Genomic DNA, 16,408 nt, shown 5'->3' on the forward strand with positions numbered 1-16,408 from the left:
CCATTTTGATATGGTCAAGCATATGTAATAACAATGTTCTAGTTCTCACTAGCATTAAGAAATAAATACAGACTTGAAATCAAGTTCCCCAGACATCAAAAAAAGCCAGAGAGATGGAAAAAAGTCCACTGATGATTGGCACAGAGCAGTGATTTGTATGAATGCCATATCCTCATTTTAATGTTACTGTCTTCAGCTCAGAAGCTTGGCACACCTGCCTGGCTTCTGATACCACTGATCTTGGAGGGCCATGAGGATAATCAGAGGCTGGAGTACTTCCCGTATGAAGACACGAGACTGTGAAAGTTGGGGCTGTACAGCCTGGAGAAGAGAAGGCTGCGTGGAGACCTCAGAGCAGCCTTCCAGTATCTGAAGGGGGCCTATAAGGATGCCGGAGAGGGACTCTTCCTTAGGGACTGTAGTGATAGGACAAGGGTTAATGGGTTTAAACTTAAACAGGAGAAGTCCAGGTTAGATGTAAGGAAGAAGTTCTTTACTGTGAGGGTGCTGAGGCACTGGAACAGGTTGCTCAAAGAAGTGGTAAATGCTCCATCCCTGGCGGTGTTCAAGGCCAGGTTGGACAGAGCCTTGGGCGACACGGTCTAGAGTGAGGGGTCCCTGCTCACGGCAGAGGGTTGGAACCAGATGATCTTAAGGCCCTTTCCAACCCTAACTATTCTATGATTCTATGATTTTTTGTGCAAACTTCTCTCTGACTCAAGCTTGACACCAATGGTGTCTCCACATGGAGAAGACAAGAGGCAACTGGAACAAGATGCACTGGTAGAGGTTTCATATCAACATAAGAAAGAAATTTTTTACAGTGAGAACAGTCAATGACTGGAACAACCTCCCCAGGGACGTGGTGGAGCCCCCATCACTGGAGGTTTTCAAGATGTGAAGACTGAGCTCTTACAATAGTGTCAGCACAGTAGCCAGTTGACTTGTGCATGCTAGTGACCCCAGCCTCTGAAGAGCTTGGGAGCTCAGGGAAATACTTACACCATCATTCCACATGCGAGACGCCAAGACACATGCGAGGTCAATGGCATTCAGCTGAGGCACCCAGGGAGCTAGTGGCAAACCAAGAGCTGAATGCTGAATGAGTTCCTGTTCTGCACCTTTTCTCACAAGGCTCTTCATGTCCACACTCTTCCTTGAAGAACATTCAGTAGAAAGCAGAGACACTCTGGTCTTCTCAAGTGGGCCTGAATAAGTTGCAATCTACTTTCCTGTAGGTGCTGCTGTTTGCAATGCAGAAGACACTTCAACTTGGAAAAGAGATGGATGAAGGGAAATAACACAGAGGTCTATGCAATCACAAGTGGCATGGGAAGGGTGACTAAGGAACGTTTGCTTAGTGTTTCATCCATTACAAGGGCTAGCTGGTAGGTAGCACATCCAAAACAGTGACAGTATTTTTCATAATCGTGTTCAAGTTGTGCAACTCCTCACCACAGAAAATGAGAGGGTTAAAGTTTACGCTGTCTCAAGGAGAGGCTGAATAAATTAGTTAAACAGAAATTCATTGTGTGCTGTTAAAAACACAATATTTTTTCTGGGTCAGGAACTCCCTAACAAATTGTCAGAAATTTGGAGAGTCATCTGGGGAAGTACCAAAAAAGTGTTTTATCTATTTTCATCCTATTCCTGAGCAACAGCTTTCAGCCGCTATTGGAGGCGTGATGCTGAGTGAGACAGACTTTTGGACCATCCTAGAACAGCCCTGCTTGTATTCTTGGGAGCTGAAAGAGAGGTCAGGGGTGGAAGGAGGGAGCCAGGAATTCCGGAAAACCGCTCTCTTCATGTTTTCTGAAATCTGCCTGTTGAAACGGTTGCCAATTCACAAAATGAAATATGTCCTCAGTGTTTCTCCAAGACAGTCTGAAAAAGTCACCGCCCCGAAGAGTCAAATCAGTAGCATCTTGGGCCCCAGAGGCTGCAAAAAGAAACTTCTGAAGTCCCCTACTGAGTTCCTGGAAGGAGATTAGACTTAAAAAACCCTCATACCATGCTTCGGGTCCTGATCTCATAGCCAGAAGAGCCTCAGTGTATCCCAGGCTATTGCTGAAAGTACCTCAGGGCAATTAACTACATGGGTTCACCCTATTGATAATGGCATTGGTAAGGTTGCTCCTGGATGTAATATCTGCGTGCCGGGCAGTGAGCCACGTGCAGTGTCAGGCCAGCTCTACAGAAGAAGGATTTGGCTGCAAACCTGCTAGTGCTGCAGAGTGTGTCATATTGAAAAACCATAAAGACAAAGCGTTTGGCACCATGAGCCCTTCATTCTGCAGGAACTCTCGGGCTATCAGCGCAGGATCTGTGAACGGGTTACTCAGTCCAGCTCCCTGTTTTGAAAGGGCAGAAACTGAGTCAGAAATGGCAATGAAGTTTTCTTAAGGGAATTAGAAAGACTGGGTTTTTAAATTTGTTTGTGGTTTATTATTCTGTTTCCTACTCTCCTTGGCCACTGAGCCATTTCTTGCTCACCTTTCACTACTGACCAATTCTTTCCTCCAGTTAACACCCAGAAGCCCTCATATATATTTTTGTCTCTTCCTTGGTTTCTCTTAAATCCCCGTGACTAATCTAGTGTCTCGTCTCTTCCTCCCAGCTCTCAGCTCTGTGTTGTTTTTAATTGGGCCCTTGTTAATAGCTTCGTTGTTTGCCTGTATCCATACTCAGAGCACAGCTGCACGCCCTCCCTCTCAACCGCAGGAGAAGACATCAGAAAGTAAAGCCCCTCCAAGAGAGCCCAGCCTGTCTCTTCTGTAACAACCACAGCAACTTCTGCAAAATGACTGCCTCTGTGGGCAGACAGATGAGCTTTCCGAGACAGATCTGCGGCTCGGAGCACACAGACGTAATAATCACCAGAAATGCACCGCAAGCCCCCCTCCAGGCGTTACTTAGGCCGTTCCTAAATCACCAGGTGCGGTTTCTCTCTCACTGCTGACTCTCTCTGAGCATGGAAACTTTTGTTTTCTGTCACTCCCTCTCGCTACAGTGCAATCTTTCTGCCTGAAATTGTAAATGATAACACCTGCTGGGGCTCTTATTTGTTCATTCCCCGTATCTCCGGCTGCTCCCTGTGTGAGATATTATGCCCACACAGAGGTATGAAATATACTGTAGTTGCTTGTGAAACTTCTATCTGAAAGATGCAATGAGTATAAATAATGGTATTTTTCTGATGTTCTTCATCTTGGATCTGACAGAACATGTTCAAGAAACTCTGAGAACACTCTAAAGCTGATGGAAAAGTCGTTCACACTGTTATCAGCGTAGCTGAAAACAAATGAGCAGGACTGCTCTGGACATCTTATTTTCCTTTCACCACCAGAATGTATTTATTCCTCAAGTCATACCATATTCATATTTACTTTAATGATTCATAAACATCCCAGGTTCCAGAAGCTTCTAATTAACTCATCTATTTAGTGTCGTTAACAGATGCTCAGGGAGTGATTTATCGTACAATACCGGCTCATACGAATGTATAAATCCAACCAATCTAATTGGCAGGCAGTCTAGGTAAATATCTTCTGCTGGTGGATGAGATGCTGTCCTAAATTCAGCATCAATGCCCTGCAGACTGCGGCTGAAGCATTATTATTTTCTCCTTCTATTACTCTGCACGACATACACGGTACTGTACAACACTGGTTATTTCCCTCTTTTTGAAAAAAACCAACAAGATTTAGTGAGGTACTGCCTAGGATTCGGGGTATATATTTATCCTGCCTGAGAAAGGAGAAAATCAATAGCCCCAAAGAAGTTTTTGCTCAAGCTCTTCTTAATGTACCTCTGGCTTTCTGTATTTTCAAACCCAAAACCAATCCCTCTGATGCGCTATGACAAAATAATCCTAAACTTTATTAGAAAAGTCACATTGGGAATCCTGTCTATGAGACATGGCCAGATGTCCACACCATTTGTTGGTAAATAAGGAAGCGGGACTGGCCACAGTGGCTTTGGGCAGAACATGGAGCTGAACACCTACAACAGCAAAGTTAGCTTTACAGGTACTTCCATGGCGGTGGAACTACCTGTACAGGTACAGGTACAGGTAGAGTACACAGACACTCGCAGCCACCCATGTTGCTGTATTATTAGAGGGACTCCGGCATGGTTTCCAGCCTGGGCCAGTTAAACCTCCACCAAATCCTGGCTGGCAGAGGCAGCACAGCCAGAGAGCATTGGCATGGGGCTGTTCGCAGGCAGCCAGGCTGGTGAACACCATGTGAGCCCAGCCTGGACAGAGCCAGCGCACAGGATGCTCTTAGCATCACTGTTTTAATGATATACATCCAGCCCGTCAGCTTTGGTGGACTTGTTTTACTTGGAAACTAGGGTGGGGCTTTTCTTCCCAAATTTCAGAGTGGTAACAACACAGGGTCTGATCCCTCTGCTTGTTGCCTGGGCAGAAGCAATCTTTCAAAACTGAAAGGCAAGTTATTTACCTCTCTGGAGGAGAGCTGCAGCTATGCTGCAGACAAATTCCACAGCTTTTCTCTTAAGAGCTCACTCGCTTTTCATTCCAGTTCTTCCCAATGGCAAAACTATGACTCAGTTTGTGTTAACAAAATACTAAGGAAACATGGATAAATATTGGTTTAAATTCCTTAAGGTGAAAGTCATTAGAGGACTGTGAAAATATTCTTTGTTTTTGCAGTAATTAGTTTTTGTCTGTCTATAGTCTTCAAAAAAGGTGTATTTAAGCTTTTTGTTTCAATGGCACTGAAAGGGACCATTGTAAATAATTAGGGTGTTTTATCCTCATGTTTTAAAAACGTTTTTAGTAAAGTTACTGGGGTTTAATATACTTTTGACTCAGAATGAGATTTTGATGACGAACCATCTCTGCTGTCTGCTCCAAGCTTTACTTACAGCAGTGCTTTCTGTGGGTGGGTTTGGTGAGGGGGAGGAAGTACAGGGAATATTTAACAGGGAATGGAAAGCAAAACTACATTAACATGGGACTGTGCCCAAGTAAGTGAAGAAGAAGGGAATATGACAGCTTGAGAAAGGTGATATACATTAATCAAATATGCTACAGAATTTCTAGGATTTGTTAAAGTTCTCCTCAGGACTCACTATGAGCAATCAATGTAGGAACAATACCATGATGAGAATGGCTTTTAATTAAAGGTTTCATCTTGAGTAGAGCACCCTTCCTTGCTGCTTCCGTCTCTCGTTCTCAGTTCCCAAGGTGCATGTGGTCTCTCATACGCAACAATGAAGGCACAGTCCACCCCTAAGAGCTGTATTGCAAGGAACAGCTTTGACCTGGGGCCACAGCAGCAGTGTACCACGCTGCAAGCACCTTTAAATCGTCGTAACCTGGGATTTGAGTTGCATGTTATGCGAATTGTTACAGCAGGAACCACCCGAAGCAATGGAGAAGCCTTACAAGAAGCTGTGCAAGTGCAGCAGCAACCCAACCTCAGCTGGCTTTGGTGCCCAGTAACTCCATACAACAAACCACCTCTCCTGTCCTGAGGGACCATCATAACAGATGGAACACAAAGCCATTGACAGAATGGCTTCAGAGGACATTTTGTGGACATTTTACACACATTACACAGGGGTGGCCCATCAACTAAGGGCATCATATGTGTGTATTATATCAAAGGATGGGAAAGATGGGGGTAGTGTTTAATGAGGATGTGTTGGGTAGTGTGGGACCTAAGCATGATGTAAATGGCATGGATTAGGGGGCAGAGAACGTGCTTGTCTGGGATAGAGTTAATTTTCTCCACAGTATCTGATACGGGGCTGTGTTTTGGATTTGTGCTGAAAAGTGCAATAATAGAGATGTTTTAGTCACTGCTGAGCAGTGCTTACACAGAGTCAAGGCCTTCTCTGCTCCTCACCCCACCAGTGAGTAGACTGGGGGTGCACAAAAAGCTGAGAGGGGACACAACCAGGACAACTGACCCCAACTGACCCAAGGATATAGCATAACATATGGCACCGTGCTGAGCATATAGAGCTGGAGGAAGAAGAAGGAAGGCGAGGACATTTGGAGTGATAGTATTTGTCTTCCCAAGTAACTTACACCATGGAGCCCTGCTTTCCTGGAAAAGGCTGAACCCATGCCTGACCATGGGAAGTGGTGGATGAATTCCTTGTTTTGCCTTGCTTGTGTGCAAGGTCAATTCCACATTCTGTACCAGAACAAATACCAAAACTTGTTTTAGAAAGAATAGCAACACCGATTTAGAAAGAAGTCTAGTATCCCACCAAAATCTACATGAAACACAAATAACTCTAAAAAATTCTCACTGATATGTGAACTCTTTGACAGGAATCAAGATGCTGAAGAGAATGATGAAACATGAGGGTTCCTAAATATTTTGTCAGAAACCAAATTACTAAACAACAAGATAAATTACTCGGACAATAACCCGGAAACACTGAGATGCAGTAATGAGCTGTACCACCTCATAAAAATAAGTTTTAATATTAACAAACAACTTGATTTCACGTCAGTGCATATTAACCTTTCTTTTCACAAAGTTCAAACAAGGTTCGAGTCCTGCATTGTTTACAAGGCTGAGGTTACTCTTCTTCATTCTTCTGCACTGACTGCACAGCTTCTACTTTAACTCTATTTCGCTTTCTTTTTCTTCTTTTCTTCTTCTCAGCAGAAGGCTCCTGACCCTCCTGTGTTTTCTTCTTTTTCTTCTTCAGACAGCTGAGGGGATTGGGGCCGCCTGCCCTTTTACGTTTTCTTCTCTTTTCACCCCCCTGCTTCACTAGTCCTTCTTGTTCTTTAAGCTGCACAATACTTTGTTTTTGGTGCTCTGGAACAAGCTGATTTGTCTGCAACTTTTGAACAACTGCCAAAGATTTAGGAGAAGGTTTGTCTAGCACCATGGTGTTCTGAATAATAAAGAGGAGGGGAACGCCAGCCTTCTTTTTCACTTTGTTTGCTAAATCCTGGTCCTGTAAAATTAAATACTTTAGTCAATATTTTGGGATTAAACGATATTTGCAATTCAAACGCGCTTACTTTTAATACAAAACTGTGAAGATAAATTACATTATGAAAAAGATAAGAAACTTAATCTAGCAGATATACATGGCAGTGTATTTCAGAGCAATTTAAATTTCAATTTCTCTCCTTCTGATAAGCTGTCCTTCTGATGGAAAATTTATTAACATTTCCTTTTTCCATGCATCTGTAAGCATACGTGCTTTTTTTGAGGAAGAAGTCCCAGTTCATTGGTATGCGCTCCACCGCTTCACAAGAAGTAACATAATTTCTCATATAACAGGTAATTTTAGACTCCTTGTATCTTACAGAAGTATACAGCATTCTACTGCAAACCATTACATATATACTACATATAATTTAGACATACGGTCCTAGTAACAGACCTAAGAAAAAGATCTCCCTTTCTTATTTGTACACAAGTTCTACCTTTATTCTTATTTAAAACTTCCAAAGTTTCTTAAAATCAAAGTTATATGGTCATTTAACACTTTATTTCACTTTTCAGACTACTGTGCAAAACAGGGGCAGGGAATGCACACACAAGCAATATGCAAATTAATATTCATCAGTTGTTTGCTTACATGTCAATAGGTAGTCAGCATGCTTCCTACACCTGCTAAACTAAGCAATATCCTTCTAGGGTAACAAAAACCTAGTTGTTCAAGTAGACAAAAGATTCCCTACTTCATAATTAATAAACACATTTAAAGGCCAGTAAGGCTTTACAAGATTAATTCACACAAGCTATTTAAAAGTCTCATAATGGAGGTTTCTGTAAGTTTCCTTATCCTTAGGTATCAAAGGATGACCTGAAATGAATGAAGTTACGTTCTCCATGCCATTTACCTGTGTAGCAATAAAGAAGTGATGAAGGTTGCCTTCTTCAATCATGGAAAGTAAACAGGCCGAACCACTCACAGGATCCTTGTGGTGAGAACAGTTTCGAACTTGAAAACTTTGGGCAATTAATTTTGCTCCATAAAGAGCTTTTCCCAGTGATTGCAGTTCTTTTAGAACACATCTGAAAACCAAAAGCATCAATGATTTAATGTAAAAGAGAAAATAACTACATATTTGTTACAACAGCAGAAAGTTGACATGAGTTAATTAGGAAGGAGCAATGCTCAGTTGCTCAGGCTTTATGATTTATAAATGGCACCCAGCAACCTGAAAGCAACAGACCATCTGAAGACGTCAGCAAGATTTTTCTGGTTCCAAAAAAGATTAAGCAGCAACAACATTAAGTTATATTAAATGATTTAAAAATATTTCCTATCAGTGGCAATGCTGAGTGTGACATTTATGATCAGAATCCAGCATAGGAACTAGTACTTAACAAACAAAATTACTTGAATTAGCACAAACCGATTAATCACTGCATACAAGTTAAACCATTAGCGTCCATCACCTTGCTTCAAATTTGCTATCAGAACCCAACTGACTCAAGCAGCAGCAGCAGAAGAGACTGTCCATTTAATTAAAAATTTGGAAGCTTATGGCTCCACAACATTCCAAGTAGACAATAAAATGCAAACCTAAACCCCTCCTCTCAGCAGCACTCAGAGCGGATGTTCACACAGGAGTAGCAGTCTAGGAGGATGCTACCTTGGATACTCAGAGATGAAACCTAACCTACTCCTGCCATCGAGTCTTACTATTAAATATAGGCAGTAGTAGAATGTATGGCCTTGAAATACAACTTCAAGGATACGGTAACAGCTATTTTTCTTTCCAGAGAAGGAAGGTTAGCCTTTGAGGACAGTCTTTGTGGAGACCTGAGCCTGTTCTTTTTGCAAAGACTCTCACAGCGAGACAGCTCATTTCTGCAGGGAAGCTCTAGTCATGCCACTGAGGTGCTGCCTCACCAACTTAGCATTCTGATAGCAGAGAGAATGCCGTTCAGCTGCCCTAAGCGAAAACAGGTCAAAAAGATGAACAGATACTGCTGAAAGAAGGAAGCAAGAAGGGTCATTTAGACATGGCTGAAATACAGTTTGGATGAAAGTGATTCCCAAACATTTCACAGCTAACGTAATGATCTGATACTTTCTACTGTTTTGAAGAAGGGACCAGTTCTGTATGCTTTGCAAGATGGCTCAATGTTTAATTTTTGTAGTCTAGGGTATACATCTTCCTGATCTTTTCAGTACTTGCCTCCATGATCGGCACTTGGCTGTTCTGTCATTGCAGAAATCCAAGTGAGGGAAATCTTACCATACGCAATATGGAAAGCAAAGTAAAAACAAAAGCAACTTCAAGGCAACTTAGATATTTAGTGTGCATACTTTACTTCCACACCTTTGTCTAGCACATCCTTGTTCTCCCTTGAGAACAGCTACTTTGGAAACAATCCCTTACTGGCAGGCTGAAACTCCAGACAAGCAGTAATTCCCTCCCTGCCCAAGAGATCTGACCTTGCCTCTGTTCTCCTCACTTTGCCAAGAAACCGGGAGTGGGAAGAGGCCACCCAGACATCCCTCACTGTGGCTACCTCTTGCCCCACCACTTGTTCAGCTCTGCCGCCCCCAACACAAGAAGGACATGGACCTGTTGGAGCAGGTCCAGAGGAGGCCATGAAAATGGTCCAAGGGCTGGAGCACCTCTGCTATGGAGACAGGCTGAGAGAGATGGACTTGTTCAGCCTGGAGAAGAGAAGTCTCCGGAGAGACCTTAGAGCAGCTTCCAGTGCCTGACGGGGCCTGACAAGAAATTTGCAGAGGGACTTTTTACAAGGGCATGTAGGGATTAGACAAGAGGGAATGGCTTTAAACTGACCATAGGACAAGACTGATGACAGGACAAGAGGTAATGGCCTCAAGCTGTGCCAGGGGAGGTTTAGATTGGATATTAGGAAAAATTTCTTTACAGAGAGGGTGATCAGGCATTGCAACAGACTGCCCAGGGCAGTGGTGGAGCCACCACCCCTGGAAGTGTTCAAAAACCGTGTAGATGAGGCCCTCAGTGACATGGTTTAGTGGTGGACTTGGCAGTCCTGGGGTAACGGTTGCACTTGATGATCTTAAAGATCTTTTCCAACCTAGTTGATTCTATGATTCTATGACAGAGAGTAGATTTAGAACAGGTATAAGGAAGAAGTTCTTTCCTGTGAGGGTGCTGAGGCACTGGCAAAGGTTGACCAGAGAAGCTGTGGCTGCCCCATCCCTGGCAGTGTTCAAGGCCAGGTTGGATGGGGCTTGGAGCAACCTGCTCTAGTGGAAGGTGTCCCTGCCCGTGGCAGGGGATTGGAACTGGATGAGGTTTAAGGTCCCTTCCAACCCAAACCTTTCTGTGATTCTGTCACAGTTTCTGCCATCTTCGCAAAGACAGACGCTCCCATCGCTCTGCCGGTCAACCACAGCGCTCCCCGCCCTCCACAACCACCGCGACCGCTCGGAGCCGCGACCACGCGAGCCCGCGCTCCCGCCCCACCGCCGGCGGTGCCCGTGGGGAGCCGGCAGTCCCCGCCCCGCCGCTCCTGCGCACGGCGGGTGCCCGTCATCCCGCAGCGCGGGCGGCGCTGCCGCCGTACCGGGTGGTGCAGAGCTGCACGGCGCCGCCGAGGTAGCCGGGCAGCTGCTCGCGGATCTGGATCTTGTTGCGGAGCGCGGCCTGGCAGAAGGTGCCGTCCAGCAGCACCTGGAACGGCTCGCGGAAACTGAAGTTGTTCTTGTAGAAGCCCATGTTCTTCTTGGCGTGCTTCTGCCGCGTCAGCTTCATGGCGCCGCCGCCCGCCCGGCTCTCCCGGAACGGCCACCGGCTCTCCCGGAAGCTCAGCGGGGCGGAGCCTTGGGGCCTTCCGCCTCCCCCGGGCCTGAGGGAGCGGGAGCGCGGTGAGGACGGTGCCGGCGGTGCCCGGTGCGTGGCTGCCTCGTGCGCCACCGCCAGCCCGGGGCCGGGCCTCCTGAGCGCCGCCCGGGAAGCTGGCTGCTGCCCGCCCGCCCGGCGTGAGGCCTGCGAGGGGTCTCAGTCGCCCACCTTGGTGCTTCGCACTGATACCTGAAGGCTGGTTCATTACGAGTGTGGTACGAGGGTAGCACATACCCTGTGTTCGCGGTGCTGTGCTAGTTCCTGCCGTTTGCTGAGATGAGAAACACACAGTTTTAGTTTTTCTAATTCGCTTGAGGGAATTGGGGCTGTTGAGGGAACTGGGGGGTGTTTAGTCTGGAGAAGAGAAGGCTCTGAGGGGACCTTATCGCTCTCTACAACTACCTGAAAGCAGGATGGACAGAGCAGGTGGCTGGTCTCTTTTCCCAAGTGATAGGACACGAGGTAACCGCCTCAAAGCTGCACCAGGGCAGGTTTAGATTGGATATTAGGAAAAGTTTCTTCACCGAGAGGGTGGCCAGGCATTGGAACAGGCTGCCCAGGGCAGTGGTGGAATCGTAGTCCCTGGAAGTGTTCAAACACCGTGTAGATGAGGCCCTTAGTGACGTGGTTCAGTGGTGGTCTTGGCAGTGCTGGGGTAATGGTTGGACTTGATGATCTTGAAGGTCTTCTCCAACCTAATTGATTCTATGATACTATGCTGATGAAATTACAGTTAGTGTCCCAGAGACTGCAGTTTAATCATGGATCAACATACTTCTCCTAGGAAGCCTTATTCAGTGCCTGCCTATGTTGTTTGCCTGTATTGGCTACATTAGTGTAAACTCGATATGCACAAAACTGAAGTTGCAAAGCATATATTCTACATTTTAATGCTACTTTTCCCATGACAAATAGAAAAATTAGTTTCACTGACATTTGGGGAAATGACTGTCGTTCAGAAAGCTAGATTGCACAAACTCTTCCTTGTCCAACAGAATACATGAGCACACCAGGCATTTGGCAGTTAAACTGAACTTAATGCCTGTATTTTAGGCAGCAAAGGGATGTGGTACCTTAACATGATCAGATATGGAGACATCTGTCTTACTATGCAGGTATAGTGGGGAGACATCTTTCTACCAGGGACAACTGTCTTGTAAGCAAAAAATTGCAGGTACCTGCCAGTTAGCTGTAATCAGTCAGACTGCTGTAAGGTCATTTAAGCAAATACTCACCTGTCATATTGCTCTTTTTGCTAGCAAACAGACATGGGAAACATTTGCTTCCAGCAGGTAAGGTAGTGGTAAGAGAAATTGACAAATTGTGCATTTAACTACTATTCTAGAAATTCAAATCTTTAAATGGGAAGATATTTAACGGTACTTACAGGATGAAAAGTGCATTCAGAGCATTTTCCATGGGATCTCGCACTGTTAACAGTATTTTTCTGTCAGTAAATCCTTTCCAGCTGCCTTCAGGGAACAGTTGTGTGTGCTCATGAGTATCATGGACAAACGTGAGCACACGCCTGTGAGCCAAGTGATACATTGAATTCATTGGTCTTTATTAATCTTCAGTCCCATGGCCAATGTATTCACATACTGGTGTGGAGTCCCACTTCCTCCCTCTAACTATAATTAATAGTTTTAATTATTTAAAAATTAGACAGAAATACTTAGCAAGACTCCAGAGGAAAACTTTAGTAGATTAATTATTTTTTTTTCCAAGTAGTTTTTTTCTTTTTTAGGGGGTAGTGATGACAACTAATTAAGTGCCCAAAGACAGGCAGTTATTCCTTATTAAGAACTCTTTCCACATCTCACAGCTAGAATGGGGAATCTGCAGTGATAACAGCAGCTACTGCAGAATGGAAATAAAAAGGAGAAACAAGTAACTGAGAGCTTGAACTAGTCATCATTTGAACTAATTGCAAAGTAAGATATAATCCAGAGCAGTGTGTTAAATACCGTTGTGATGAGATACTCTTTTCCTGTTCAGTTGGTAAATAGTATCATCACAGACAAGTTGTAATGCGATTGGCATGGTAAAATAAGTTCAAGAAGGCAAAATGACAGCACAGATTTCTCCTTCATTGTGCAGAAGACAGCATTAACTGTAGGATAAACTACTTGCAGTACCATTCTGTAGATTGTATTTCACTTCTGTGCAATTCTTTTAAATTATGTTAAATCATTTTTAAATGTTAAAAGAATCCCATAGGAGTGCAGAGAAGCACAGGGCTTTTTCAGCATTTTCTTTGATACTTTAACAGTTTTGTATATAATAAAATTCGCCATATTCCTTTCAAGTTCAGTTCTTTTACTATTCCCATGATCCATCTGTAGAGTGGACTTTTTAATGATAAGCCTAAGGAGCTCATGGGAGCTCCTGGATCCAGTAGCCTCTGGGACCTGGCTGCAGAAGTCCATCTACGTACACTTTGGATTTGGGAGGGTTCCTTGGCTCACGTGTGTCCTGGATAAGTGTCTGCATAGTATGCCCACATGGAGGACACTAATGCAGCCAGCCATGCAGACCACAATGGCACATACAACTCTACCAGAAGTCATGTACATGGTAGGCATGGATAGTGCAGTGCTGCTCCCCTCTCCAGCTGATCAGCACTGAAATTCCCAACTGCTCACACACCCTCACTCCCTGCACTCACCAGCACACCCACATCAGATATCAGCATGGCCCCTCGGTCCGTCTAGTATCCAAGTCTGGACCTTGGGTTCCTGAACCTGTCCGTGCCTGTATGTGCATCTCCTCCTGCTCGCTGGTTCAGCCAGTTTAAGTCTGCTAGCGGATTACACATCCACAGGATTAAATTCACTGGGGAAAGATAACTAGTAAAGAAAGGTAACTAATTAAGAAAGGGGCTTAATAAGAAGACAGGATAGGCTGCTGTACTCAGGCAGAGAGCTTGGTCAGACAAGTGTACTGACTGCTGCCGATTCATATGTGAGTCCCCCTCCACTCCATTTTCCCACGATCCGAGATCCACCCTGGTCCTTCCCTTCCCTGCCTTTGGCCAGTTCTGTGAACATTCCACAGAAAGTTTTGCATAGTCTCACAAGCCCATGCAGATATCCCAGAAAATGTTTTGCACAGTCCCATCTGCCTCCTCAAATACCTTGTGATAGTCGCAATAATTTATCAGAGACAAAGCCTGGGTTGGTCTCTTCAGGGTGGCTTCCTGGGCAGCTCCTTTAATGGCCTGAAGAGTTCTACTCTTCACTGTCATCTTTGTTACCACCTGCTCATCCAGCAAAGTCACAGTGTGACTGTGTGTGTTTAATATATCACTCCCTTTCTTGTTTCTCATTTCTTTTATACTGAATAGTCTTTAACAAGATGACTTAATGAACAAAATGCTTTCACATTCCACATACCCTTACAGAAACTGTCTGTAGCACAGCAGAGCTTGTCATAAAGCTCAAGGACACCTTTTCGAAATTACTTGCTATTATATTTTTAATTAATTCATTTTCATCATGTGGCTGCACCACTAAAAGACTAGAGTTTTGGGGTTTTTTAAGCAAGCATTTTATTGAAGAACTAAGAAACCACTTGCATTATCAGCAGACTGCTTGCCAGCAGTGTCATTGTGGAAATGAGCCCAAGGAGGAGCAGGAAGCTGTTGAAGCACTACTTTTGTTAACGCAACTTGTTTTTTCCAAAGACAGGAATTTGAACTGGGGAACTTCTTCTTCTGAAACAGAAATCCTTGATTGCTGCTGGACAGGATACAGATCTAGGGTTCAGTTCTGATCTAACAAAACTGTTCCTCTGACTTTATCCATAATATTAATACCTTGTGGGTAAATACACAGCGTTTATGAAAAGGTGTCACTGAAGAAGCAGACCTTCTATACATCCAAAGTGGGAGGGAAGCTTCATGCTGAACTTCTCAGACCTGCGCAGAGATGAGCCAGGCACCACAGGAACCTGGGCTTCCCCAGTCACAATGCACACAAAACCTGCTCCAGCAGAGTATAGCTCTTCACAGAGAAGACTGTCTCTTGGCCTGTGAGTTCCGTTCTGGTTTTGAGATGCTTAGGTAATGCAGCAGTAGAATTAAATAACATGAAATTGCTGTGATGTGGATTAGTTGAAGCAAAAGCCATTCTTTATCAAAACAGCTTTGATGAAGGCCTGGTAGCAAAAATTTCCCGTAATAGCTGGCACTTGGCAAATGCTTGTAGCTTGGCAAGAAAAACATCTCAGCTCTCGATTATCCCAAAGTTGTCCTCTGTCAGACCTTTTTAATGTGAATGTGTTGCTTTTGGGCAAATCTTGTGCTCTGTGGTTATTTACAAAAAGTCTTAGCACCAGACATGCTTAAATATGAAAAATGAACTAATTTAAAAGAAGAAAAGGGTAGGGTTTTCCATTACAACATTTGGAAACAACATCATAATAAACACAGGACAGTAACACATTGTTAGTGTGTCTGAAAATACTTTCCTAGGTGTAGTGTTGAATTTTTCTGAGCTATGTATAGGCCACAGATTTATATTTGTCAGAACGTTTATTGGTCATTGCTGCCCCCTCCTTTCATTGCCTTGGGGCTGGTTTTGAGCTTCTGAATTTTAGCCTTCACCATGTACGTTCATCTTTTATAGCACCTGCTTTTCTGGTGTTTCTTGGGAATGTGGCATCTGGACGTATAATGAACACGGCTGTGACAAGCTCTGTTTGTTCTTTATGGATTGGTACGAACTCAGCAGATAAGAATTTTGTATGTGATAAAGGTTTCTGCACCTTTCTGGCTCTCCTGTTACCATATTCCTTAGTTAGGAAATTACTTCTGGCTTAAATACCACAACTGCCCATCACAGTATGTCCCAAGTTAACTATCTTTTAAACTGTATATTGTAAGAAGGACACATTTAATGTAGAGGTCAGGATGTTTAGTTTCACTACATACTGCTGGCTTCCATGGGTAAGAAATAGAATACAGCAGATATCTATATAGGCTTTTTAGTGACTGCTTATAGTAGCAAATACTTTGAAATTTGCAGGCAACTTCAGCTTTCTCACTAGAGCTGAAAGAAATTATAGGGCTGAAAATAATCAGTGGGATTCCTGACAGCTTCTCAAATGTTATACCAGCTTTTCTCTCATTTTTGTCCTTGAGCTAAATTCCCATGAATGATGAACAAAATCAGATCTTACCTAATGTAAGTAAATCTTTTCTCTTGCTGAATATACACACATCACTGAGACACATTATTTAGTTTATGTAGCATTTTTGGTTGATGCAGCTCTTTAAGATGCGCGTGTTAAACAACTGGTTTCCTGCTGCTGTAAGGACACACAAGGGCACTCTTTCGGAGCAGTCTTTCCTCCCTGCATTGTTTATGGAGATCTGCACTAGTTGCCATTCTGCGCCATATGCGACATGCTGCAGTACTGCTCCCTCTGCACTTGCAGAGCTTGTAGGAGCACTTGAGTGATGCAAAAGTGCCATAACCGAGGAAAATAGGAAGTATTTGCAGAGTTCCCAGGCCTGGAATTGTAACTCCAATCTGGGGAGTGGGAAGAACACAGAAGATAAGAAGATGTCTTGCCAAACACTGATTATGTAGT

General features: G+C 44.0%; 1 protein-coding gene across 1 annotated transcript; it reads right to left on the reverse strand.

The window, feature by feature from the left end:
* Nucleotides 1-6,433: 6,433 nt before the first annotated feature.
* On the reverse strand, nt 6,434-10,772 carry UTP23 (UTP23 small subunit processome component). Its single transcript, XM_030509799.1, has 3 exons — nt 10,536-10,772; nt 7,853-8,027; nt 6,434-6,954 (listed from the first exon to the last, which is right to left on the reverse strand). Exons 1-3 carry the CDS (start codon nt 10,721-10,723, stop codon nt 6,568-6,570), a joined length of 750 nt encoding a protein of 249 aa, XP_030365659.1. The 5' UTR covers nt 10,724-10,772; the 3' UTR covers nt 6,434-6,567.
* Between the last annotated feature and the right edge of the window lie 5,636 nt (nt 10,773-16,408).

This window comes from Strigops habroptila, chromosome 1 (assembly GCF_004027225.2).
Source record: "Strigops habroptila isolate Jane chromosome 1, bStrHab1.2.pri, whole genome shotgun sequence".
Classification (NCBI taxonomy): Eukaryota; Metazoa; Chordata; class Aves; order Psittaciformes; family Psittacidae; genus Strigops; species Strigops habroptila.

Coding starts and splice junctions, on each gene's coding strand:
- UTP23 (XM_030509799.1), bottom strand. CDS start 10,723: ATGAAGCTGACGCGGCAGAAGCACGCCAAGAAGAACATGGGCTTCTAC. Junction 8,028..10,535: donor GTGCAGCTCTGCACCACCCG/GTACGGCGGCAG, acceptor TTTGGTTTTCAG/ATGTGTTCTAAAAGAACTGC. Junction 6,955..7,852: donor ACTTCTTTATTGCTACACAG/GTAAATGGCATG, acceptor TTAATTTTACAG/GACCAGGATTTAGCAAACAA.